The sequence below is a fragment of the Equus przewalskii genome, chromosome 6, assembly GCF_037783145.1.
Source record: "Equus przewalskii isolate Varuska chromosome 6, EquPr2, whole genome shotgun sequence".
NCBI classification, from domain to species: domain Eukaryota; kingdom Metazoa; phylum Chordata; class Mammalia; order Perissodactyla; family Equidae; genus Equus; species Equus przewalskii.
Window position 1 is genome coordinate 94595243 of NC_091836.1, and position 26051 is coordinate 94621293.

At 35.7% G+C, this 26051-nt stretch overlaps 1 protein-coding gene and 1 non-coding gene across 4 annotated transcripts in view; both read right to left on the reverse strand.

Annotated features, from left to right (window-relative positions):
- The window catches only part of KIF18A (kinesin family member 18A), a 92990-nt gene that overhangs the window by 23465 nt on the left and 43474 nt on the right, over positions 1–26051 (reverse strand). For all 3 annotated transcript variants that reach the window (XM_008522879.2, XM_070624589.1, XM_070624590.1), the window contains exon 13: positions 12725–12960. In XM_008522879.2, coding sequence (XP_008521101.2) covers positions 12725–12960 — 236 coding nt within the window. The remainder of the gene's footprint in view (positions 1–12724; positions 12961–26051) is intronic.
- Positions 24712–24779, reverse strand: LOC139084376 (small nucleolar RNA SNORD57). Its single transcript, XR_011541719.1, has one exon. It is a non-coding gene; the product is annotated as a small nucleolar RNA SNORD57 (small nucleolar RNA).

Here is a 26051-nt window from a genome sequence, read left to right on the forward strand (position 1 = left end):
TGATTTAGCAGGGGAAAGACAGGTAAAGAAACCAAGTAACACAAAGTAATAACATATATAATTACGATGAAGACTTAAAAATATAAAATTTTCTTCACAGACTCAAAAATATGAATAGAAGGCAATACAGCATCTCATCCCTCCCAAACTGAGAGGCTATCTCCTGACTCCTACCACTAGAAAGAGCACAGAAGCGCGAATGAAATACGGACACATTTATAATTAAAAATGGAGTTACATAAAAATTACAAACCACATGAATAAAAGAAAAAAATGTACCACATATGGCAAAGGGTTTAAAGCTCTTGTATGTGTATATATGTATGTCTATGCACATGCGTATGTGTGATCGGTCATCTATCAAGAAAGAACTCTTACAAAATAAGAAAAATGAAAGATAGAAAAATGAGGCAAATGAAATAAACAGGTAATTAATTCAGAATGAACTACAATTGGACAAAAACACACACAAAAAATTCATCTTCATTCATTACCCATTAAAGTGGTAGACTGTACAGTTATAATAGTTCTGGAGAATAACTTGGGAATATATATCAAACACTTTAAAAATGTACATCCCCTTTGATGTAGTTATTCTACCTTTTAGGGGCTAAGGAAATTAGACAAGTTGCAAAATGTATCCACACACACAGAAGTTTGGTGGAGTGTTGCCTACAACAGCAATAAAGCGAAAACAAACAAAATGTTCAGCAGCAGGGAGTTAGGTAAATACGATACACAGTTATTAAAGACAACAAATTCCTATTTGATAGGAAACTGTACATGTAACTAGTGGTTCAGTGAAAACAAGCTGGTTATCTAACTGTATGTATAAAACAGACCTCAACTTTTCTGTTTACAAAATCCAAACTACATATGCATGTTCAGAAAAAATGTCCAGTTACGCTACTAAAACAAAATATTAACAGAAGCCAATGGAAAATATCTTATTTCTTTTGGCTTGACTTTTTCTAATTAAAATAAATGAACATTTATTGCTAAGATAATAACAAGGTTAAAACATCAGTGAAAGGAGCAATAAACTTAAAAATGAATTATTGAAAAAGCTCCAACTGTGAATGAAGTTACAGTTTGGAGGAGGAGGAAAGGTAAGGTAATTGCTATAACAGTGGAATAAAAAACCCAACAGAAACACAAAACAGCATGTGCAGGCAAAGAGGAGAGGACGCATTAAAGGAAGGCTTCATAAAGAAGGCGGTATCTGAACTGGACTCCCAACGAGAATAAGAACTTTAATGGGCTAGGAGGTGGAACGGAGCAAGAGGAAGCAACATTCAAGATTGAGGGAAAAGCTTGGAAACTGCAGAGGCAAGAAAGAGAAAGCACGTTTAAGGGAAGACTGGACACCAAGGGCCTCTGCAGCTGGACACTAGACTGGGAAAGCTCTTGAGGCTCTCCTCAGCAGGAGGTCTGTGCTTTGTCAGGAAGATCATTTTAGTGTGAAAGGTAGATCGCAGAGGGGAGAGACAAGAGAAATGGAAACAAGTTTAGATAGCACTAGAATTACTCATTTCTTACATCAAATTTCTCAAAATGTTTTAAAATAAACTGAACTAAGAAAAACATCATTCTATTCTCTCTCTCTGTTTTAAATAAATCTCTAAAACAAGTACTAACTGGCAATTTCATGTGGTTTCTTAGGTAGGAGGGGGTCAATATTAATTTTTTAGCTCCTTGAAATATTCCACAGCTGGTTCTCCTTTAAGTAAAGAGACTAGATAATTTATCACTAATGAGTTAAAAATCCCTCTCTTAAAAAATGGGCAGGCCTTCTGGGGTCATATTTTGATGTGCCATATTATGTGTCCTGAATGATTTTACTCAGAGGAACTAATTCATCAAAAGCTTAAGACTGCAAACGTTAAAAGATTTACAGAGCTGTACGTTAGCGTAAAAAGCAGAATGCAGTATTTAGCAAACATGAGTCACCGGCTGCAAAGTAGGGTTCATGACAGGGAGACATTGATGAATGGGATTAGATCTAATTGAGGTTTGGTAGAAAATGTTGGCAAGGATTTTTCTTTTGCTAGCGCTCATGTTAATATGTACGTGAGGAGGTATTTTGGGAAACTATGCTAAATTAACATTAGTTGGCAAAGTTCTAAAGTAAAATCAAATATTAATATATGCATTTCAATAAACACTTCTAGGCTACAAATGATTGATACAATTACTGTACTAATCATAAATCTAGATTCTTTTTAACAGCCTTGTGACTCATGGAATTCACAGTTGCAAATGATACAGGTGAATGAATTTTAACCATTTAAAAGATATGTAACCTTAAGGTACTACTGAATTAACCAAATGAATAAATATTTTATAATGCATTCATAAAAAACTATTTTGGTTATTCTAGTATTAATGCCTATACAGATAATATCAGCTATTTACAATTATTACAAAGAGCAGCAGATACCATGTTTTCCTCTCAGTCTCATTTTCCTAGTATTCATGCTTATTTAAGATGGGAAAAAAAATAAAAAAAGACAGTGCAAAGAACCTTATAATTTATAATATTTATAGTTACAGATAACAAGTGGACACTGTCTTGTGTAAAAGGAGACTAAGGGCCAAATGAAATCTACAAGCATGACTTCCATTGTCTACTGACAATGATTAAATTTTGTTGCCAAATGGGAAAACACATGGAAGATTTAGTTTATAAACATTTTTGTTGCTTCATATTTGTTATATGAGGAACTAACATAGAGATTTCCTATTTTTTAGATGAAATTTCCATGTATTTAAGTAAGGGGAAACCTAAACTTACACTGGAACTCTAGATTCAATCAGAATATCTGTACTCTAAGACACTGGTTCTACTGGTATCTTTTATTGTACAATCTGTAAGATAAAACCACTGACATGGGTGCAAAATTTAAGAAAAGGAAAGGTTAGAGACAGAAATATTACTAAATGTGAGTTTCCAGATGGATAATGAGGAAATCTTGACTTTTCATTTAATGTCAGAAATTTTATCAGTTCCATAAATAAACCTTGCTGCCAGCACCCCCACCCTGCATGGCACTCAGTGAGTGCACTTTCTGTTTTCCAGACCCAAAATAGGTACATGTTTTACTCCAAGTCAATAGACACGCAGTTTGGAGGCAAAGATTTCAAGTCCAATAAACATCTATCCCAAAACCAAGTACTGACATTGGTAAAGTATTAAAATTAACAAAATTTAAAAAGTTGGTTTATTCTTGAATAAGAAATAATATACTTATTAATATAAGAATAAAAATAGTCCATATAACCAAAATATAAAATATTAAGGATATCTTTAATAACAAATGTACAAGGCACACGAACAAAATTCTAAAACTTTGCTGAAGAACAGACAAGAAGATATGAATATGGAGGGACAAACTACTCTAGAGTAAGAAGACTTGATGGCAGAAAATGTGAAGATAAAATTAATTTATAAATTTTTAAAAAGATTTTATTTCCTTGGAATTGGAAAAAATTATTCTAACATCCATTTTTTAGTCAGAAACAGCCAAAAATATTTTAAAAACAAAGACTAAGAGGGACTAGCACTGCTATATATTGAAAAGCACTATAAAAATATCAGTCATTAAAATAATAGCTTCTAGCTCCAGGAGAGACAAATAGGCAAAAAAAATAGGATAGAAATCCAATAAACAGAATTATGTGTGACTACTTACTGTATGTAAAACAAAGGTATCATAAGGATGGATTGTCAATATATTATACAAGAATAACAAGCTCTTTGGAAAAAAATAAGTTAGATTCTTACCTGTTATCTTACATCAAAATAAATTAGGACAAAAAGGAAGTGACACTTTAAAACCTTATGGATGAAAAAGCCTTTTGAGGAATGATTCCAGAGGCAGAGAGAAAGAGAAAAAATAAAGCTATTTTATGATATGTTTTAAAATTTCAGTATTAAAAAGGACATTTCAAACAAAGTTATGAGTAAATGATAAACTTGAATGTATTTGCAACACGTATCTTACAGGAAAGAGTTAATATCCCTTAATGATCTCATCTAGTCCTATGGCTTTAAATATCATCTAAATGTTAACAACTCTCAAATTTATATTTCAGTTTAGACTTCTCTCCTAAACTCCAGATTCTTATATCCAACTGCTTACATGATGTCTCCACTTGGATGTATCTTAGACAAATTTAAAACACCCCAAAGTGATCTGCTAATCTTCCCTAGCTCTACCCTATAAACCTGCTCCACCTGAAGTCTTCCCCAGCTCTTTTAAGGTGACTTGATTCTTTCAGTCGCTAAGTTCATAAATCTTAGTCATCCTTGACCTTTCTTTCTCTCACATCCCAAATCCAATTTGTCAGGAAATCCTGCTGTCTCTACCTTCAAAATATATTAGAATCTGACCACTTCTCACTAACTCCACTGCTACCAACCTGGTCTGAGCCACCAACATCTTTTACTTGGGTTATTGCAGTAGTCTCCTAACTGTTTCAACCCTTGCCACACTACAATCTATTCTCAACACAGCAGCCAGGGGCACCAGTTTAAAACATTACTGAGATATGTTACTTCTCCACTCAGATCATGCCATGGTTCCCTGTCTTGTTCAGAGTAAAAATCTAAGTCCTTACAATGACCCACAAGGTTCTATGTGATCTGCCTTCCTCCCATTATCTCTATGATCTCATCATTGTCTACTTTCCTTCTCTTTTTCTTTGCACCAAATTCCTTCAGTAGGGCAAACAAACACCTGGTGTTAAGAGATTTTTGCACTGCTTGTTCTCTCAAGCTGAAAATGACTCTTCTCCCAGATATCCACATGGCTAACCCTGTGAACTCCTTCAAGTTTGATGGGTGAGGGCTATGTTGACCATGCTATTTATAAAGTAGCAACCTCTCCTCCATCCCACTCCTGAACTCCCTTTCTTTCTTTTCCCTTAGCATGTACCACCTTCTAAGACTTTTTAATTTACTTAACATATTTATTGTCTTTCTCCCAGCGCCAGAATGTAAGCTCCACAAGGGTGAGAAAGTTTGCTTTGTACTTTGATGCATCCTTAGTATCAGGTAAGAGCCTAGCGCACAGTAGAAGTTCAATAAACACTGTTGAATGAACGAATAAATATCTGTATCTTAAGCTCTTGTAAATAAGCAACAATTTTTACAAAAGATGACTATGCCAGAAAAATGTTCAAATGATGGCTAGGTCATCCACAGACAAGAAAACAGAGCCTTACATAGATGAAAGAAAAAAGCCATTCAACTATATTAGTGAACAAAGGAAAAATGTAAAGAAGATAATATTTATGATTACTTAACTGGTAAAGAATCAATAAGTAATTAGCAAACAGAAAAGAGGGAGAGAGAACCCCAGATTTAGAAAGATTTAATAGATGCATCAACCAATGACAAAGTATGGTTCTTGTTTGGTTACTAATATGAAAAACTATAAAAAGAAATCATTTATGAGACAATGGGGGAAATCTGAACACTGATTTTATGTTTGATGATATTAGGTACGAAGAGGGCATTGCATTTTGTCTTAGAAACATTAAGATGTAAGTGGAAGAAAATAAGGCTTAGATTTCTTTCAAAATAATCCAGTATAGATGTAGACGGGGTAGAGGAAAGCAGATGGGGTTTTCAAGACTTGCCATGAGATAATTCGTAAAGTTAGGTGATGGGCACATGGGGCTCATTATAGTATTCTTTGTATTTCTACATGTTTGAAAATGATTTTCTAAAAATTAAAAATTGAAACTATTTTAACACCAAAAGCTTGTGAGGCTCAAAGGAGAAAGGAAAGCATTTTCTTCCACTGCTGGTGGGAGTTAAACTGGTATAATCACATGACAGAGGGGCACTTGGCAGGATATATTATAAACTTAAAAAAAAGTGTGTATTTCTTGAGCCAGAAATTGCATTTCTAGGAATTTATCATAGGGATAATCAGACATGATTATCAGACAGGATAAATATGCATATTTGCTTACTGCAATATTATTTATAATAACGATAACTTACTAAACAACCTAAATGCCTAACGATAAACTACAAATTAATTATGGTTAATCTTGCCAGACTTTTAAAAGCATAGTATGTGTGCATTTTAAATACAAAGAATGCAACTGATGTAGTATATACTCTTTAAAGGTTCCTAAAGCACCAGGAAAAAAAATTCAAATCCCACAGCATTTAGTATTTTTGGAATTTAACAACAAACCACTTGACATTACCTGCTTATGAGAGTACAGGGAAAAGTCAGTGACATATGTGTAAGCTTAAGACGAATGGGACACAATTTACTCATGTTTTTGCTTAAGTTAAATCTCTTCAATTTTACTTCTAAAATTTAGTAAGACTACCATTTATCGTATAATTTTAAGCAATATATGCTATCTTGGTATTGCTTTGTGTCTTTAGAAATGCAAACATAGATTTTACTATTTACACTTTTTTAATGGACTACTTCAATATTCTAAGACTCAGAAAAATAAATATTTATAAGTGGACTCCCTTTATTCCCCTTGCCTGTTACTCATCTTTGACTTTCTATTCATAATGAATACAGCATACATAATACACAGAATGGACAAGGCGTTAAGCAAACAGTTAATCTATGAAATCACGTGAACAAAATGTTAAAATAAACTAAGAACAAAACATAAAAACAAAACCCACTTTCTGATATGTTTTCAAAAGAAAATACAGAGTTATAAAATGTAACATGACTTCAATAGTCTTTCCTTTTGAAAATGTTATGAAAAGGAATTAAGAGCCAAATAAATGTTTTGTTTTACTGTTGACAAGTATAGCCTGTGCAATTACATTGTAAGTGAAATACGGATTTTTAAATAAGGAATAATGACCATCATATAGCAGATGGTCAGTATTTCTCAATCTTGGTGTTAAAACCCTATTTCCTCTCCAACATCTTGAATACATTATAAAGAAAGAACAGAGGCCCAAAAGGTATGAGAGAATCTGAAAAAAACTCAAGTTTTCTTTCCAAAGATCTCAACTAGGTCAGTTCTAATGACGATAATGCTTTATTAACAGAATAAGATGAGATATATAGATATATGTATATCTCCAACTTCTTTGTCATCTTAATGTAAAAATATATAAGGCACTTAAATAATAGAGACCTAGGTAATTCAGACCAACTTCTCTACTGAGGGCAACTAAAAAATCTAAACAAAATATAAAAAACATGTGCTTGAAGGCACAAGAGAGCTAACGAGATTGTGAAGAATTACAGGCAAGTATCAGGAGGAAGTGGAGGTTCAGGAAGGTAACCTCTGCATTCACAGCTATTTTCCCCTTGAGGTTGTTTGCTGACACTGGAGGAGGTGGCAGAAAAGCTTAGCAACATTGTGGAGAGCTTTACAGGACTGGGTGCTGGAACCGGAATTTAGGGCGCAGTAAAGGGAGTTCTTTGAAAACCCACTTCACTTTGAGTTGGGACCCTGCACAGCTATGCTCTAGAGGGTAAATCAGTGGTCTGCAGGCCTTGGAAGAAGCTGCAGTTCAGTTTCAAGATCTCTAAAATTGGGCTGAAGTGATCTTGCATTGCTAATGCCACCAGGAACCTGGAAGAAGCAAATATAAATCCTCTCTGAAGGAAGACATTATTATCAGAAGCCTCCAAGTATTTCTATGAACGATTTCACAAATATATGTCTGATGAACAAAAATTAGCATGCATTCAAGGAACTGAGACCACGTGAAAGAAGAGCAAAAGGAGGTAACAGGAGGGTTCTAAGACTTGGTAATTCTCAGACACAGACTTGAAAACAAGTACATCCATCCTGTTCAGTGAGAACTTTTGCAAAGAAATGAAAACTATAAAAAAGAATCAAATGGAAATTCTAGAACTGAAATTAAGAGCTTGATGGATTTAAGAAACATTTGACAGAGCAGAAAAGAGAAAAACAGAATATGGAAAAGAAATTTCTAGGGAGAGGAAAAAACAATGAAAATCAGGAGAAAGTAAAAGGCATTGACAAGACAGTGAGAACGTACCATGCAATATAATTGGAGTCTCAGAAGTAGAGGAGAGAGCAAAAGTGGCAGAAGTAATATTTGAAGATATAATTTGAATTTTACGAAGCTAATGAAAGATAATGCAGACACAAATAAAGTAAGTTCTATAAGCCCAAATAAGAGAAGTAGAAATAAAATCACATCAACACAATATAGCAAAACTACTAAAACCCAAAGGTGAAGTATTTTAGGAAGGTAGAGAAGTCAGATTATAAGGGAGCAACACTTAGAATGGAAGCTGGTTTCAACAGCAGCAACAAAAGCCAGGAGATGACAAAGTTTTATCTTTAAAGTGCTAAAGAAAAGAACACCAAACTGGAATTCTATACCCAGCAAAATAGTCTTTAGGAAAGAAAGTAAAATAAATATATCTTTATACATATAAAAGATAAGAAAATGCGTCATCAGCATACCCACTGTAGAGGAGATGCAAAACGTTGTTTAGATGAAAGAAAAATGATCTTGGATGGAGAAGCAGAGATGCTGAAAAAATGTAGAACAACAAAAAAGTAAATGTGAATATTGACTGTACAGACAAGAAAAATAATATGGCTTTAATATATATAGAAAAATAAAATACACAGTAACAATGGTATATATGTCAGGAGAGGAGTTAATGGAGTTAAAGAATTTTAAATTTCTAGCACTGAGAAGAAGGTGGAGGTAAGAAATAGTCATGTGACAGACATTGATAAAGCAAGGATACATAATGTTACTTCAAGGGTAATTACTAAAAGAATATAAAGAGTATATAGCTTCCAAACTCCCAGAGGTGAAAAAATGGAATATTAAATATTATTCCATCATTTCAAAGGAAACTTCAGAAGGAAAGAAATTTAGAATAATTAATACACTTAGAAAGCAAATCATAAGATGGTAGATTTAAACCCAAATAACAATTAAATTCATCAACTACCAAAAAGAATGAACAGTTTAATTAAAAGATAAAGACCAACAAACCAGAACAAAGAAACAAAACCCAATTATGTGCTATTTATAACAGACATGTCTGAAATAAATATAAGATTATAGAAAGGTTTAAAGTGAAAGAATTGGAAAAAAGATAAACCATGAAAACACCAGGCAAAAGAAAAGTGGGGTAGCTATATTAATTTTAAACAAAGTAGGGGCTGGCCTGGTGGTATAATGGTTAAGTGCATTCACTCTGCTTTGGTGGCCTCAGGTTCGAGGGTTCGGATCCTGAGTGCGGACCTACACCCCGCTCATCAAGCCACGCTGTGGAGGCATCACATACAACATAGAGGAAGACAGGCAAATGTTGGCTCAAGGACAATCTTCCCCAGGCCAAAACAGGGAGATTGGCAACAGATATTAGGTCAGGGCCAATCTTCGTCCTCCACCCCCCTGACAAAAAATTAAACAAAGTAAATTTAAAGTTAAGAAAAATTACAAGAAGGGCATTTTATAATAAAAAGAAGATGTAACAATTCTGAAATATATGGATGTAATAATATAATCTCAATATATAAAAAGCAAAAATTGACAGAACTAAAAGAAGAAATGAGCAGTAGACAGAACACCCTCTCCCCCTCAAATGTCCACATCCTAGCCTCTGGAGCCTGGGAACATATTACATTACATAGCAAAGGGCTTTTGCAGATATAACTGAGGTTACAGAATTAAAGACAGAGATCATCCAGTGGGTCCAATCTAATCATATGAGCCCTTAAAAGCAGAAGACTTTCTCTAACTTTACACAGCTGAGAGGAGGCAAAAGGGAAGGTCAGAGAGATGTGAAGCATGAGAATAATTTGATCTACCTTTGTTGGCTGGAAGATGAAGTGATGAAGAGGGCCACATGCCTGGGAATACGGGTGACCTGTAAAAGCTGAGACCCTGGCCAACAGCCAACAAGAAAACAGGGACCTTAGCCCGACAGCTCATAGAACTGAATTCTGCTAACAACTAGAATGAGCCTAGAAGCACATTCTCCCTCAGAGCCTCTGGATAAGACTCAGCTGGCTGACACTTTGATTTTGGCCATGTGAAAGTCTAACAGAGCAACCAGTTGAGCCTGCTGGACTTCTGACCCACAGAACTCTGAGACAATAAGTCAGTGTTATTTTAAGTTGATATGTTCATGTTAATTTGTTAGGGCAGCAACAAAAAACTGATACAAAATGGAAAAATCCATAGTAATAGGGGAAATTTTTAATAGGTCTCCTCAGTATATGATAGAACTTGAATTAAAAAATAAGTCAGTAAGAATAAGATTTGAAGAACATAACCAATTTGACCTGACTTACATAGAATATTGCAATCAATGACTGCAAAATATACATTCCTTAAAAGCATACTTAAAACATTTATACAGGCTAACTATATACTGGGCACTTTTTCTCTAAACATAATTCAGTTAAGTTAGAAATCAATAACCAAAACATAGACTGGAATTTGCCATAGCTTTTTGATATTAAGATACATTACATGGGGCCAGCCCAGTAGCATAGTGGTTAAGTTCATGCTCTCTGCTTCAGCCGCCTGGGGTTTGCCAGTTTGGATCCTGGGCGCGGACCTAGGCACCGCTTATCAAGCTATGCTGTGGCAGGCGTCCCACATATAAAGTAGAGGAAGATGGGTACGGATGTTAGCTCAGGGCCAGTCTTCCTCGGCAAAAAGAGGAGGATTGGCAGTGGATGTTAGCTCAATGTTAATCTTCTTCTTCAACAAAAAGAAATGCCCACGTGAGTCAAAGAAGAAATTACAATAGAAATCAGAAAATATTTTGAATTAAAAAATAATGAAAAATACTACGTATCAAAACTTGTGGGATGAAGCTAAAGCTGCGTTTAGAGGGAAATCTATGGACATAAGTTAGAAAAATCTGGTGAAAATTAATGAACAAACATTTATCTTTATCAGTTAGAAACAAAATCAGCAACATAAATCTAGTGAAAGCAGAAGGAAATAATAAAAATAACAATAAAGAGCAGATAAAATGAAATAGAAAACGAAATCCATAATGAAACAAAAAACAAACATCCAAGAGAAAAAAAAAAACAAAGCAAATATTTGAGTGATAGTTCTGACATGAAGGGATCATACTAATAAATAAAATCAAATACAAGTCTACAGAGATTTGTCTCATCTCCCTCTTAAAATTTACTGACATAACATCCAGTGATAGAAAAATGCAATAATCGCCAACAGCAAAAACTGGGTAATTTTTGGAAGTTGGAAAGCAAGTGGATCAGATCAATGGAAAAACTAGAAGAGAAAAATCAAGACCCTTGCTATTATGTCTATGAGAACTGCTTTTCCCCAATCTGCAAACCAAGACGAAAGGAATAGGGACTAGACTACGAGGTGATTATCCACAATAACTACCAGAGTGACTGCTCAAGAGAGCAACTGTGGTGCCGTACTGTAAGTCAGCACTCTCTAAACTAAGTGGAGACCTCCTAGCATCAGCACTAGAAACAAAGAAAAGTAGAGCAGAGCCTTGGGAAGATCCAGACTTCCAAAAAGACAGAAATGCTTGGAGGTGAGGGAGCGGAGCAGGAGGGCAGCTGTCACCAGAAGCGAAACTAAAGCAGTCCAAACAAAAAAAAAACCCAAAACAAAAAGAACAAACAAACTCTACCAACTCTAATGAGCAAAGGATACCTCAGAGAAGATGAAAAACATCACTGGTAATCTGAGATGAGAGGTGAAAATTTAAAAAAGAATATATACTAGTTTAGTATTGTTATTATTTGAGTTAAGGTAAAGATGAGACGTATACTAATACACATTTGGTATAGGAAAAATTTTGGAGAGTTTGACAGATTACATTTTAAAAAATTATTTGTATTCTGACCCAGCCGATCAGTTTCTAGGAATCTGGAACACACGCACAGATGTGAATATACAGTCACACTCTGATGCACTGTTCATCAACAGGACAACGGTTAAGTAAATTACGGTACATCTATTCTCTGGATTCTCATAACTGCTAAAAAAAATAAGGTAGATTCTTCATGTGTGTACTCTAAAAATGTTAATAATAAACTAAATAAACAAACAAAAGAAAATTGTAGGTCAATACATATAATGTGCTAGCATTCACGTGAAACCTAACAAAAAGCTAAAGAGTTAGAGTAATACAAATATTACACACACACACTGAAATGTAAAGATAACCAAATGGTTAACTGCATTTACCTCTGAGATAGGATACAAGATTGAGGTTCTAGGGAAAGTCAAAGGGAGCATTCTACTTCTGTATGTACTTCTATATTGCCTTTTTAAACATTAGTTTTGCATGTTCAAATGTCCCATGCACAATTTTATGAGGAGAGATATCAAGTGATTTGCCAACAGTATAAGAGTAAATTCTATGCTCTTAGTTGATCTTAAGAACAGATTATGCATTATACAATATAATATTCTTAATTGTAATCTTTAGTCCTCAACAGAGGTTAAATTTTAAAGAAGGAGGGAGGTGAAATTATTCCAACAAAAAATGAATGAAATAACTGGTAGAGTTATTCAGAACATCAAGCATATTTGGTGTTAGACCTTTGAAAGACACTAGTTAACTGAAATGATTCTGAAGCTAATTTCCCCATTAATTCTCACAAAATAGCCAAACCTATTAAAAAACTGTTCTGTAGACTGATATATAAACGAGGCTACTCTTTAGAAATCATACAATAATTTACTTAATAAAATAAAAGCTGTACTTACAGTAAGGAGCAGGCTGAACTGGCCCAAGCTGCGGAAAGGCCATGAGAACAGAAATCCCTGGTAGATCATTTTGCTTTGTATGCTCAGCAGTTTGGTCAGCCCAAACCACCACTTTTTTCCTTTCTACCAAATGTTCAATTTCTGTGAAGTCAGACTCAAAAGCAGCGTTGGACAGGCCAGCTTCTTTTAAAGCACAATACTGTTTTCTTAGGACTGGAAGTAAAGCATTCAATAATCTATATACACAGAAGGTGACAAGAAGAGAGATAAATATCAAATTTTAAACACATTATTATAGCTCTATGTAACATCCAAAGTATTAGCAGATCATTAAAATGATTCTCTGTATATATTCTCCTGTAGAATATTTCAGTCAAATACCTCGACATATTCTTAACACATTAAGCACAGAGGGGAAAGAATCTTGGATGGGAATTACAAGCACCAGGCTGTAGTCTTAGCTAGTCACTTACTTCTCTACGACCTTGGATAAGGCACAAACAGTTTCTCCTCTACAATGTGGGGTACAACTGGACAGCCACTAATTATAACAGGAGATTGTTTTGAGGACTAAATGAGCTAAATACATATAAAAGCTTTTTGCAAAGCACAATGTGATTTACAAACCAAAGATATTGTTGTTATTGTTACTAAATACCGTGGGATTGAAATGAAAAATTAATATACTCTGTCAAACAATGAGATTCATTTTAGATATATAATATTTGAAATATAACAACAAAAGAACAAAACTCAACTTTCCAAGTTAGCTTTTCATGAGCTTTATAAAGCAACGGCTTTCTAAGTCATTCAGAGAGGTTCCAAGCGGAAAGGTTGTGGGCAAAGATCGTGGGTATGGGGAATTGATGGGGCACTGGATTCTCAGCTCTGATTCAGTATCTTCCCTATAGCTATCAATGAGAGCAGTACTGAAGGTTATCTTTTTTATGTATTAGACCCCCATGTAAGTGTCCACTGAAGAAAGGCCACAGCTACACAGTTTATACTCTCAATCAATGGTTCCTAACTTTTACATCAAGGAAGATGGCAAACGACATGAATGATCTTGAAATGATTCAGTCCTGCTGTTCCAGCTGACTCATAACATCCACGAGAATAGAATCATCTGAAGTATGGATAGGGCAGTGGGAAAAGAATAGGCATTAATTTTAAAACACAAGGAAATAACTGCTTTATGACCTAGAAGTCTTAAATATTTAGATAGCAGTAAAAATAAATGGTCTGAGGCATTTTTCTTTCTGGTGAGCCAAGCAGGTAATGAGGGAAAAGTCATTATACGTTAAAATGTTATACGTTAGATGTCTCCTTGGAACTTCTTTGAATGGCTTTGAAAGCCACTGCTTTAGCTTATGAAGAACTAACTTGTAAAGCTGAGTTTTGTTCTTTTGTCATATTTCAAACATTATATACCTAAAATGAGCCTCATTGTTTGACAGAGTCTATCAACTTTTAATTTCAAATCCATGGTATTTAGTAACAATAATATCTTTGGTTTGTAAATCACATAAGGAAAAGTCATTAATCAGAAAGTCAATAAAAACAATGATTCGTTGTGCACCTATACTATCAGGTGCTGTGCAGAGAAGAGTCAACATAGTGGGCTGGAGGCTGCTATTCGTACAAAGGCTTGCTTGCAAGGCTGGCCCCTGGCTGGCATCTTGAAACTTAAAGATTTTGAGAGGGTTCTCATCACTTTCAGAACTGATAAGAGGGCTCCACTGTGCTTAAACTGTTTGATCAAACAATGCGGTTGATATGAAATAACTACTTTCTTTCTGGAAAGTTGGGAATTTTGTAAGTGCCAGGCAGAGGGTGGCTATGGGATGAGCTCCCAACAAAAACCCAGGGCACTAAGTGTCTGCCTAATGAGATTCCAAAGTAGACAACATTTCACGTGTGCTGCTACAACTTTTGCAGGAGGTCTTAAGCATATCCTGTGTGGGTCCACTGGAAGAGGACACATGAATGCTTGTATCTGCTTTCCTTTGGATTTTGCCCCATTTGCCTTTTCCTTTTGCTGATTTTGTCTCGCATGCTTTTGTTGTAATAAATCATAACTATGAGTACAACTATTGGACGAGTCCCATGAGTCATTCCAGTAAACTGCCAAACCTGGAAGTGGTATTAGGGACCCGCAACATATGCTATTTATGTACATATGTAAGTTTGTATGTAGGTATTTACTCACACATTCATTTTTACGTTTTTGATTTGATATTTGTATATATTGTGAAACGATCACCACAATAAGTCTAGTTAACATCCATCACCACAGTTACAGAATTTATTTTTCCTGTGATGAGAACTTTTAAAATCTACTCTCTTAGCAACTTCAAAACACACAATACAGGGGCTGGTTCCGTGCCCGAGTGGTTAAGTTCGCCTGCTCGGCTGCGGCAGCCCAGGGTTCGGATCCTGGGTGCGGACATGGCACCGCTCATCAGGCCACGTTGAGGCGGCGTCCCACATCCCACAACTAGAAGGACCTGCAACTAAGATATACACCTGTGTACAGAGGGGGTTTGGGGAGATAAAGCAGAAAAAAAAAGATTGGCGACAGTCGTTAGCCCAGGTGCCAATCTTAAAAAAAAAAAAAAAAGAAAAAAACCCCCCGCACAATACAGTATTACTAACTCTGGTTGCCATGTTGTACAGCACATGCCCATGACTGACTGAACTGGAGGCTTGTGCCTTTTAATTCCGTTCACCCACCTCACCCACCTCCCCTCCTCTGCCTCTGGCAACCACCAATCTGCTCGCTGTATCTATGAGTTTTTTCGTTCTTTTTTAAGATTTCACATCTAAGTGAGGTCATTATGGTACTTGTCTTTCTCTTTCTGACTTATTTTGTTTAGTATAATACCCTCAAGGTCCATCAATGGCGTCACAAATAGCAAGATTTCATTCTTTTCTATGGCTAAATAATATTCCATTGTATATATGTACGTATGTATATGTGTGTGTGTGTATATATATACAAACCACATTTTCTTTATCCATTCATCCATCGATGGACACTTAGGTTGTTTCCCTATCTTGGCTACTGTAAATAATGCTGCAATAAACACAGGAGTGCATATATCTCTGTGAATTAGTTTTTTCATTTTATTCAGATAAAAACTCAAGAAGTGGAATTGTTGGATCATATGGTAGTTCCACTTTCAATTTTTTTTTGTGTGTGAGAAAGACTGGTCCTGAACTAACACCTGTTGCTAATCTTCCTTTTCGCTTGAGGAATATTGTTGCTCAGATAACATCTGTGCCAATCTTCTTCTGTACTGTATGTAGGATGCTGCCTCAGCATGGCTTGATGAGCAGTGTGGAGGTCCATGCCCGGGATCAGAACCCGCAAACCCTGGGCCAATGAAGTGGAGCTTATGAACTTAACCACTACATGACCAGGCTGGCCTTACTACTTTAAATTTTTTGAGGAACCTCCATACTGTTTTCACTGTGGCTGTACCAATTTACATTCACACCAAGAGAGCACAAGAATTCCCCTTTCTCCATATCCTCACTAACACTTGTTATTTCTTGTCATTTTGATAACAGTCATTCTAACAGGTGTAAGGCAATAGCTCGGAGTTCCGATTTGCACTTCCCTGATGATTAGTATATTAAGCACCTTTTCATGTAGCTAATGGTCATCTGCATGTCTTCTTTGGGAAAACATCTATTTAGATCTTCTGCCCATTTTTTAATTGGATTGTTTTCTTGCTATTGTATGAGTTCTTTATATATTTTGGGTATTAACTCCTTATCAGATATATGATTTGCAAATATTTTCTCCCATTTGAAAGGCTGTCTTTTCATTTTATTGATGGTTCTTTTGCTGTGAAGCCTTTTAGTTGGATGTATTCTCACTTATTTTCGCTTTTGCTGCCTTTGCTTTTGGTGTCAAATCCAAAATATCAATGCCAAGTCCAACGGCAAAGAGCTTAATGCTTATGTTTTCTTCTAGGGGTTTTATGGTTTCAGGCCTTATATTAGGTTTTTAATCCATTTTGAGTTGATTTTTGTGTATGGTCTAAGATAGTAGTCTACTTTCACTCTTATATATGTGGCTGCCCAGTTTTCCCAACACCATTTATTGAAGAGACTGTCCTTTCCCCATTGTATATTCTTGGTTCCTTTGTCATAAATTAATTGACCATATATGCGTGAACATTTTTCTAGGCTCTCTATTCTGTTACATTGATCTGTGTCTGTTTTTACACCAATACCATAGTTTTGATTACTACAGCTTTGTAATACAGTGTGAAATCAGGAAGCATGACACCTCCAGCTTTGTCCCTCCTCAAGATTGCTTTGGCTATTTGGGGTCTTTTGTGGTTCCATACAAATTTTAGGACTTTTCGTTATAGTTTGGTGAAAAATGCCATTGGAATTTTGACAGGGATTATGTTGAATGCTCTTAATTGATATTTCTTGATCATCAGTTATGTGAAGTCTATTGATCTGGGCTCTGGCAGTGATGTGCTGGAGCCAGCTTGCACTTGGAGAGCTGGTGGAGCATATCTCATCTCATTCTGAGTTTAGTAATATCACATTGGATATTGCTTATTGATTGCTTTGGATGGGATGAACATTTTAACAGTAATAATTCTTCCAAGCCAGAAGGATGGAATATCTTTCCATTTACTTATATTTTCTGCAATTTCTTTCATTAATGTCTTACAGTTCTCAGTATACAAGTTTTTCTGTCTCCTTGATTAAATTTATTCTTAGGTATTTTATTCTTTTTGATGCAATTGTAAATGAGATTGTAGTCTTTATTTTCACTGAGGTCATAATAATTGTGAAATTTCATTGTGCATTCTTGTCAGTCACCACATAAATGTGCTCCTTTACGCCTTTTGCCTACCCCCCCAATCCCCTTCCCCTTTGGTAACCACTAAACTGTTCTCTTTGTCCATGTGTTAGTTTATCTTCCACATATGAGTGAAATCATAGGGTATTGGTCTTTCTCTGTCTGGCTTATTTCGATTAACACAATACCCTCAAGGTCCATCCATGTTGTTGCAAATGGGAGGATTTTGTCTTTTTTTACGGCTGAGCGGTATTCTATTGAATATATATACCACATCTTCTTTATCCACTCCTCAGTCGATGGTTACCTGGGTTGCTTCCACTTCTTGGCTATTGTGAATAATGCTGCAGTGAACACAGGGGTGCATAAACCTCTCTGAATTGTTGATTTCAAGTTCTTTGGATAAATACCCAGTAGTGGACTAGGTGGGTTGTACAGTATTTCTATTTTTAAGTTTTTGAGAAATCTCCATACTGTTTTCCATAGTGGCTGCTCCAGTTTGCATTTCCACGAGCAGTGGATGAAGGTTCCCTTTTCTCCACATCCTCTCCAACATTTGTTATTTTTTGTCCTGGTGGTTATAGCCATTCTAATGGGTGTAAGGTGATATCTTAGTGTAGTTTTGATTTGCAATTCCCTGATGATTAGTGATATCGAACATCTTTTCATGTGCCCATTGGCCATCTATGGAAAAACGGAATCTATGGCCGTCTTTGGAAAAATGTCTGTTCATATCCTATGCCCATTTTTTCACTGGGTTGTTTGTCTTTTGTTGTTCAGTGTGAGTTCTTTCTATATTTTTGACATTAACCCCTTGTGGGATATATATGATTTGCAAATATTTTCTCCCAGTTGGTGGGCTGTCTTTTCATTTTGTTCCTGGTGTCCTTTGCCTTGCAGAAGCTCTCTAGCCTGATGAAGTCCCATGTGTTTATTTTTTTTTCTTTCCCTTGTCCAAGTAGACATGGTATTCAAAAAGATCCTTCTAAGATCGATGTCAAAGAGTGTACTGTCTATATTTTCGTCTAGGAGTTTTAAGGTTTCAGGTCTTACTTTGAAGTCTTTGATCCATTTTGAGTTAATTGTTGTATATGGTAAAAGATAATTGTCCTTCTTTTGCATGTGGCTGTCCAGTTTTCCCAACATCATTTATTGAAGAAGCTTTCCTTTCTCCATTGTATGTTCTTGGCTCCTTTGTTGAAGATTAGCTGTCCATAGATGTGTGGGTTTACATTTGGGCTTTCAATTCTGTTCCATTGGTCTGTGTGTCTGTTTTTGTACCAGTACCATGCTCTTTTGATTCCTATGGCTTTGTAGTATATTTTGAAATCAGGGATTGCAATGCCTCCAGCTTGGTTCTTTTTCCTCAGGATTGTTTTAGCTATTCAGGGTCTCTTGTTGCGCCATATGAATTTTAGGATTCTTTGTTCTATTTCTGTGAAGAATGACAAGACTATATTCTTAAGTTTTCTTTCTGATAGTTCATTATTAGTGTATAGAAAAGTAACAGATTTCTAAATATTTATTATGTATCTTGCAATTTTTCTGAATTCATTTATCACTTCTAACCATTTTTTGGGTTTTCTATATATAGTATCATGTCATATGCAAATAGTGACAGTTTTATTTCTTCCTTTTCAATTTGTATGCCTTTTATTTCTTTTTCTTCCCTAACTGCTCTGGCTAAAACTTCAATATTATGTTGAATAAAAGTGGCACAGGTGAGTATCCTTGTTTTGCACCTGTTCTTAGAGGAAAAACTTTCAGCTTTTCACCACTGAGTATGATGTTAGACATGGGCTTGTCATATATGACCTTTATTATGTTGAGGTACCCTCCCTCTATAAAGGCACACCTCATTTTATTGCGCTTTGCTTTATCGTGCTTACCAGATATTGCATTTTTTACAGATTTAAGGTTTGTGGCAACCCTGCGTTGAGCAAGTCTTTTGGCACCATTTTTCCAACAGCATTTGCTCACTTTGTGTCTCTGTGTTACATTTTGGTAATTCTCACAAAATTTCAAACTTTTTCATTATTATCATATTTGTTAAGATGATCTGTGATCAGTGATCTTTGATGTCACTATTGTAATTGTTTTAGGGTGCCACAAACCACACTCATATAAGACAGTAAACTTAATTGATAAATGTGTGTGTTCTGACTGATCGACTGACTGGCTGTTCCTCCATCTCTCTCCCTCTCCTGGGGCCTGCCTAATCTCTGAGGCACAACAATATGGAAATTAGGCCAATTAATAACCCTATAACGGCCTCTAGATGTTCAAGTGAAAGGAAGAGTCTCACATCTCTCACTTTAAATCAAAAGCTTAGTGAGGAAGGCATGTCAAAAGCTCAGATAGGACAAAAGTTAGGCCCCTTCGATCAAAAAGTTAGCTAAGTCATGAACGCAAAGGGAAAGTTCTCGAAGGAAATTAAAAGGGCTAATCTAGAGAACACATGAATGATAAGAAAGTGAATTAGCCTTACTGCTGATATGCAGAAAGCTTCAGTGGTTTGATCAGAAGATCAAACCAGTCACAAAATTTCCTTATCCTAATGCCTAATCTAGAGCAAGGCCTACCTCTCTTCAATTCTGGGAAGGCTGAGAGAGGTGAGGAAGCTGCAGAAGAAAAGTTTGAAGCTAGCAGAGGTTGGTTTGTGAGGTTAAGGAAAGAAGCCGCCTCCATAACATAAATATGCAGGGTGAAGCAGCAAGTGCTGACATAGAAACCGCAGCCTGTTACCCACAAGATCTAGCTAAGATAATTAATGAAGGCGGCTACACTAAACAACAGATTCTCAACATAGGCAAAATAGCCTTACATTGGAAGAAGACGCCAGCTAGGACATCCATAGCTAGAGAGGAGAAGTCAATGCCTGGCTTCAAAGCTTCAAAGAACAGGCTGTCTATCTTGTTAGAGGCTAACGCAGCTGGTGACGTTAAGTTGAAGCTAATGCTCACTTGCCATTTCGAACAGCCTAGGGCCCTTAACAATTATGCTAAATCTACTCTTGCCTGTGCCCTACAAACGGAACAACAAAGCCTGGATGACAGCACATCTGTTTACAACATTTTAAGCCCACTGTTAAGATCTACTGCTCACAAAAAAAGATTCCTTTCAAAATATTACTGTTAATTGACAATGCACCTGGTTGCCCAAGAGCTCTGATGGAGATGTACAGTGAGATTGATGTTGTTTTCATGCCTGCTAACACAGCATCCATTCTGCAGCCCATGGATCAAGGAGTAATTTAGACTTTCAAGTCTTATTACTGAAGAAATAAACATTTCATAAGGCTGTAGCTGCCACAGCTGGCGATTCCTCTGATGGATCTGCACAAAGTCAATCAAAAACCTTATGGAAAGGATTCACCATTCTAGATGTCATTACGAACATTGAGGATTCATGGGAAGAGGTCAAAATATGAACACTAACAGGAGTTTGGAAGAAGTTGATTCCAACCCTAATGAGGAGTTCAAGACTTCGGTGGAAGAAGTAACTGCAGAGATGTTGGAAATAGCAAGAGAACTAGAATTAGAAGTAGAGCTTGAAGAAGTGACTGAATTGCTGCAATCTTGTGATAAAACTTGATAAGGAGTTGATTCTTATGAATAAGCAAAGAAACTGTTTTATCGAGATGAATCTACTCCTGGTGAGGACACTGTGAAGATTGTTGAAATGACAGCAAAAAATTTAAAATATGACACAAACTTAGTTGATAAAGCAGTGGCAGGGGTTTCAGAGAACTGACTTCAATTTTGAAAGAAGTTCTACTGTGCGTAGAATGCTATAAAACAGCATCACATGCTACAGAGAAATCATTTCTGAAAGGAAGAGTCAGTTGATGTGGCAAACTTCATTGGCTTATTCCAAGAAATTGCCGTAGCCCCGCAACTTTCAGTAATCATCATCCTGATCACCCAGCAACCAACAACATGGAAGCAAGACCCTCCATCAGTAGAAGGATTATGACTTGTTGAAGGTGCAGATGACGGTTAGCATTTTTTAGCAATAAAGTAATTTTTAAGGTGTGTACATTGTCTTTTTTAGACATAATGCTATTGCACACTTAATAGACTAAGTATAGTGTAAAAATTTTTATATGGAGGGGGAAACCAAAAAATTCATGTGATTCACCAGCTGTGGTGGTCTGGAACTGATCCTGCAGTATCTCCAAAAAATCTCGATACCCACTTTGCTGAGAATTTTTATCAGAAATGGGTGTCGAATTTTGTCAAATGCTTTTTCTGCATCTATTGAGATGATTCTATCATTTTTATCCTTCAATTTAAGGTAGTGTTATCACACTGATTGATTTGTGGATGTTGAACTTTCCTTGCATCCTTGGAACAAATCCCACTTGATCGTGGTGTGTGACCCTTTTAATGTACTGCTGAATTCTGTTTGCTAATATTTTGTTGAGGATTTCTGCATCTATGTTCATAAGGGATATAGGCTTATAATTTTAATTTCTGGTGGTGTCCTTATTTGGTTTTGGTATCAGGGTGATGAATAAATGGAAAGTAATGAGAAAAGTTAAAATAGTGAGATATATGAAGAAGCTATTTGGTTTTGAAACTAATTTGGCCTCACCTTGTTTTCCCAGAAAGGCCTGACGTGGCCTGCTGAGCATGCACTGTACATCTGCTTCAAACATTTACAACATCCCAAGTGAAGAATAGTGGCCTTAAAAATAGGGACTTACGCCTCCCCTCTTATCTGTATTTCTTTAAAGATAAGCATTTCTTCCCAGAAACTAAGGATTAATTACTGATCTACTGTGCTCATCTTGTGACCACTGACCTTCTGCATTAGAAAAATATTTTGACTGTAGTACAAGAGATATTCCTGTCATATTTGATGTATGTCCCTTTTTTCAAGATGGTATAAAACCACACTGTACACCCTGCTTCTTTGGAGTGCTTCCGTCCTTGGTGAAAGTTCTCTTCCGGGCTATAGTTCTCAAAATTGGCTCATAAACTCACTGCGATTTTGATTTATAGATTGATTATCAATAATTTGTGTCGACAAAGGTAATTCTGGCCTCACAAACTGAGTTTGGAAGCATTACCTTCTCTTCTATCTTTTGGAAGAGTTTGAGGACTGGTATTAATTCTTCTTTGAATGCTTGCTAGAATTCTCCAGTAAAGTCATCTGATCCTGGACTTTTGTTTGTAGGGAGGTTTTTAATTACTAACTCAATCTCCTCACTAGTAATTCGTCTGTTTAGATTTTCTATTTCTTCATGACTCAGTCCTGGTAGGTTGCATGTTTCCTGGAATTTATTTCTTCAGGTTGTTCAATCTGTTGGCATACAATAGTCTGTAGCAGTCTCTTATGATCCTTTGTATTTCCATGTCGTCAGTTGTAATGTCTTCTCTTTCATTTCTGATTTTACTTGAGTTTCTCTCTTTTTTTTCTTGGTGAGTCTAGCTAAAGCTTTGTGAATTCTGTTTATCTTTTGAAAGAACCAGCTCTTGGTTTTTGATCTTTTCTATTGTCTTTTTAGTCTCTATTTCATTTACTTCTGCTCTGATCTTTGTAATTTCCTTCCTTCTATTAACTCTGGGCTCTGTTTTTTCTTTCTTTCTAGTTCCTTGAGTTGTAAAGTTACGTTGTTTGAGATTTTTCTTGTTTCTTGAGGTACGCATTTATTGCTATGGACTTCCCTTTTAGATCTGCTTTTGCTGGATCTCATAAATTTTAGTACGTTGCATCTCCATTTTCATTTGTCTCAAGCTGTTTTTTGATTTCTCTTTTGATTTTTTTCATTGACCTTTGGTTGTTTGGTAGCATGTTCTTTAATCTCCAAATCTGTGTGAATTTTCCAGTTTTCTTCTTTCTAATTGATTTCTTGTTTCATATCACTGTGGTCAGAAAAGATGCTTGATATGATTCAAATCTTCTTAAATTTGTTAAGACTTATGTTGTGACCTCACATATGACCTACCCTGGAAAATGTTCCATGTGCGCTCGAGAAGAATGTGTGTTCTGTTGCTTTTGAATGGAATGTTCTGCAAATATCTGTTAAATTCATCTGGCCTATTGTATCATTTAAGGTTGATGTTTTCTTACTGTTGCTCTGTCTGGATGATCTATCCATTGATTTATGTGGGGTATTAGAGTCCCCTACTATTACTATATTGCTGTTTATTTCTCCCTTCAGATGTATTAACATGTGCTTTATATATTTAGGTGCTCCTTTGTTGAGTGCATAAATATTTACAACTGTTATATCCTCTTGTTGGATTGATCCCTTTATCATTATGTAATGCCCTTCTTTGCCTCTTATAGTCTATGTTCTAAAGTCTATTTTGTCTAAGTATAGCTACCTCAGCTTTCTTTTGGTTTTCATTTGCAAGGAATATTTTTTTCCATCCATCACTTTCAGCTTGTGTATGTCCTTACATCTGAAGTGAGTCTCTAGTAGCCAGCATATAGATGGGTTTTGCTTTTTTATCCATTCTGCTACTCTATCTTTTGACTGGAGAATTTAGTTCACTTACATTTAAAGTAATTATTGATAGGTATGTACTTATTATCATTTTGTCAATTGTTTTCTGGCTGTTTTGTAGTTCCTCTGTTCCTTTCTTCTTCTATTGCTCTCCTCCTCTGTGGTTTTGATGGCTTTATTTATTGGTATTGCTTTGATTCCTTTCTCAGTATCTTTTGTGTGTCTCCTATAGGTTATTGCTTGGTGATTGCCATGAGGCAAAGTCTGTTTTAAGTTGACAACTTACGTTTGAATGCATTCTGAAGGTCTACATTTTTACTACCCCCCGACGCTTTACGTTGTTGATGTCACATTTTACATCTTTTTATCTTGTGTATCCCTTAACTAATTATTGTAGTAACAGTTACTTTTACTACTTTTTTCTTTTAATCTTCATAAAAGCTTTACAAGTAATTGATCTGATACTCTACTAAATACCTTTACCAGTGAAGTGAGATTTATAGTCTAATGTTTTCTTGTTGCTAATTATGGCCCTTCTTTTCAGCTTAAAGAAGTCCCTTTAACGTTTCTTGTAAGGTCTGGTGATGAACTCCTTTAGATTTCGCTTGTCTGGGAAATTCTTTCTCTCTCTTTCAATTCTGAATGTTAACTTTGCTGGGTAAAGTATTTTTGGTTGGAATTTTTTTCATTTAGCACTTTGAATATATATTAAGTCAGTTTTCTGCCTCCATTCTACAAGATCAGAGTAAGACAGTTCATCACTCTCATTATTTTTTATGTCATTTGATCTTTTCAAAATCTTTATAAGGAAAGTATTGTTATGTATTTTAAATTTAAGAAAACTAAGGCTTAGTGAGGTTAAATAATTTATGCAAGGTTATATTGCTAACATAAACTAGAATTGAAGAAAAATTCCAAAACTCGTACTCTATCTAACTATGCCATGTTGCCTCTGTAATGCTTTGGTTCACCAATTTTCTAAATAAACAGGAGTTAGTCAGAAATCTTTTTGCCCATTTTGAGGCAAAAGTTTAAGTTAAATGTATTGCTCTACTTGTACAATACAGCAAATACAGAATGGTTACAATAATGTTTCTTTGATAACTCTAGCTCTTGCATGTGGTTTGAGTGCTAGTAAGTGAATACTCAACGTCTGCTCTAGGTATAGACATAGAAAGTACAGGGAGAGTAGGCTGAACTTCTACCTGCAGGAGAGTATCTCCCTAATGTTCTTTCTTTCCTTTTTCTTCTTCTTTTTAAAAATAACTACACTAATATGATTTCACTTAAACCAAAATTATGGAAAATTAATTACTAGTTATTTGAGAACACTAGTAGAACTCCAGCAGAATTTCAGACTAGCAGAAACCACTTAGAGAAATAAATGTCTCATTTTTACAGAGCATGAAAGTGACACCTAAGGAACTGACTGACACATACAAGGTAACAAAAATATAGATTAGGTTATACTTTTTACGATTATCTTTCAAAAATCAAAAGATGTTACTGCTGAGCTAGTGAGAGAGCATGAAAGAGCTACCATAGCATTACATGAAAATTGGGACACTTGATGTTAAAAAATACACATTTTTGGTAACTTCCTTTCAATGATAGCAAAAAAATCATTCTGGAATTATGAATGGTTACAATTCATACAGCCTACTTACAATTCAGTTAGTATTCATAGTATTTACTTCTAAGAGGAGAAACAGATGGCTAAAAGGAGAAACAGACTCCTTTTTTATTTTTTGCTGAAGAAGATTAGCCCTGAGCTAACATCTGTGCCAATCTTCCTCCACTTTATATGTGGGCCACCGCCACAGCTTGGTTGATGAGTGGTGTACTTCCACGCCTGGGATCCAAAAGTGGGATACTGAAGTGGAGTGTGCCGAACTTAACCTCCACGCTACAGAGCTGGCCCCTGAAGACAGACTCTTTTTCACTGTATAGGTATCTTTGGAATTTTGTAGTACATGGCACATATGACGTAAAAATAATAAATTCTTGAAGAAAAATGTTTTCAAAACTACAAAAGTAGT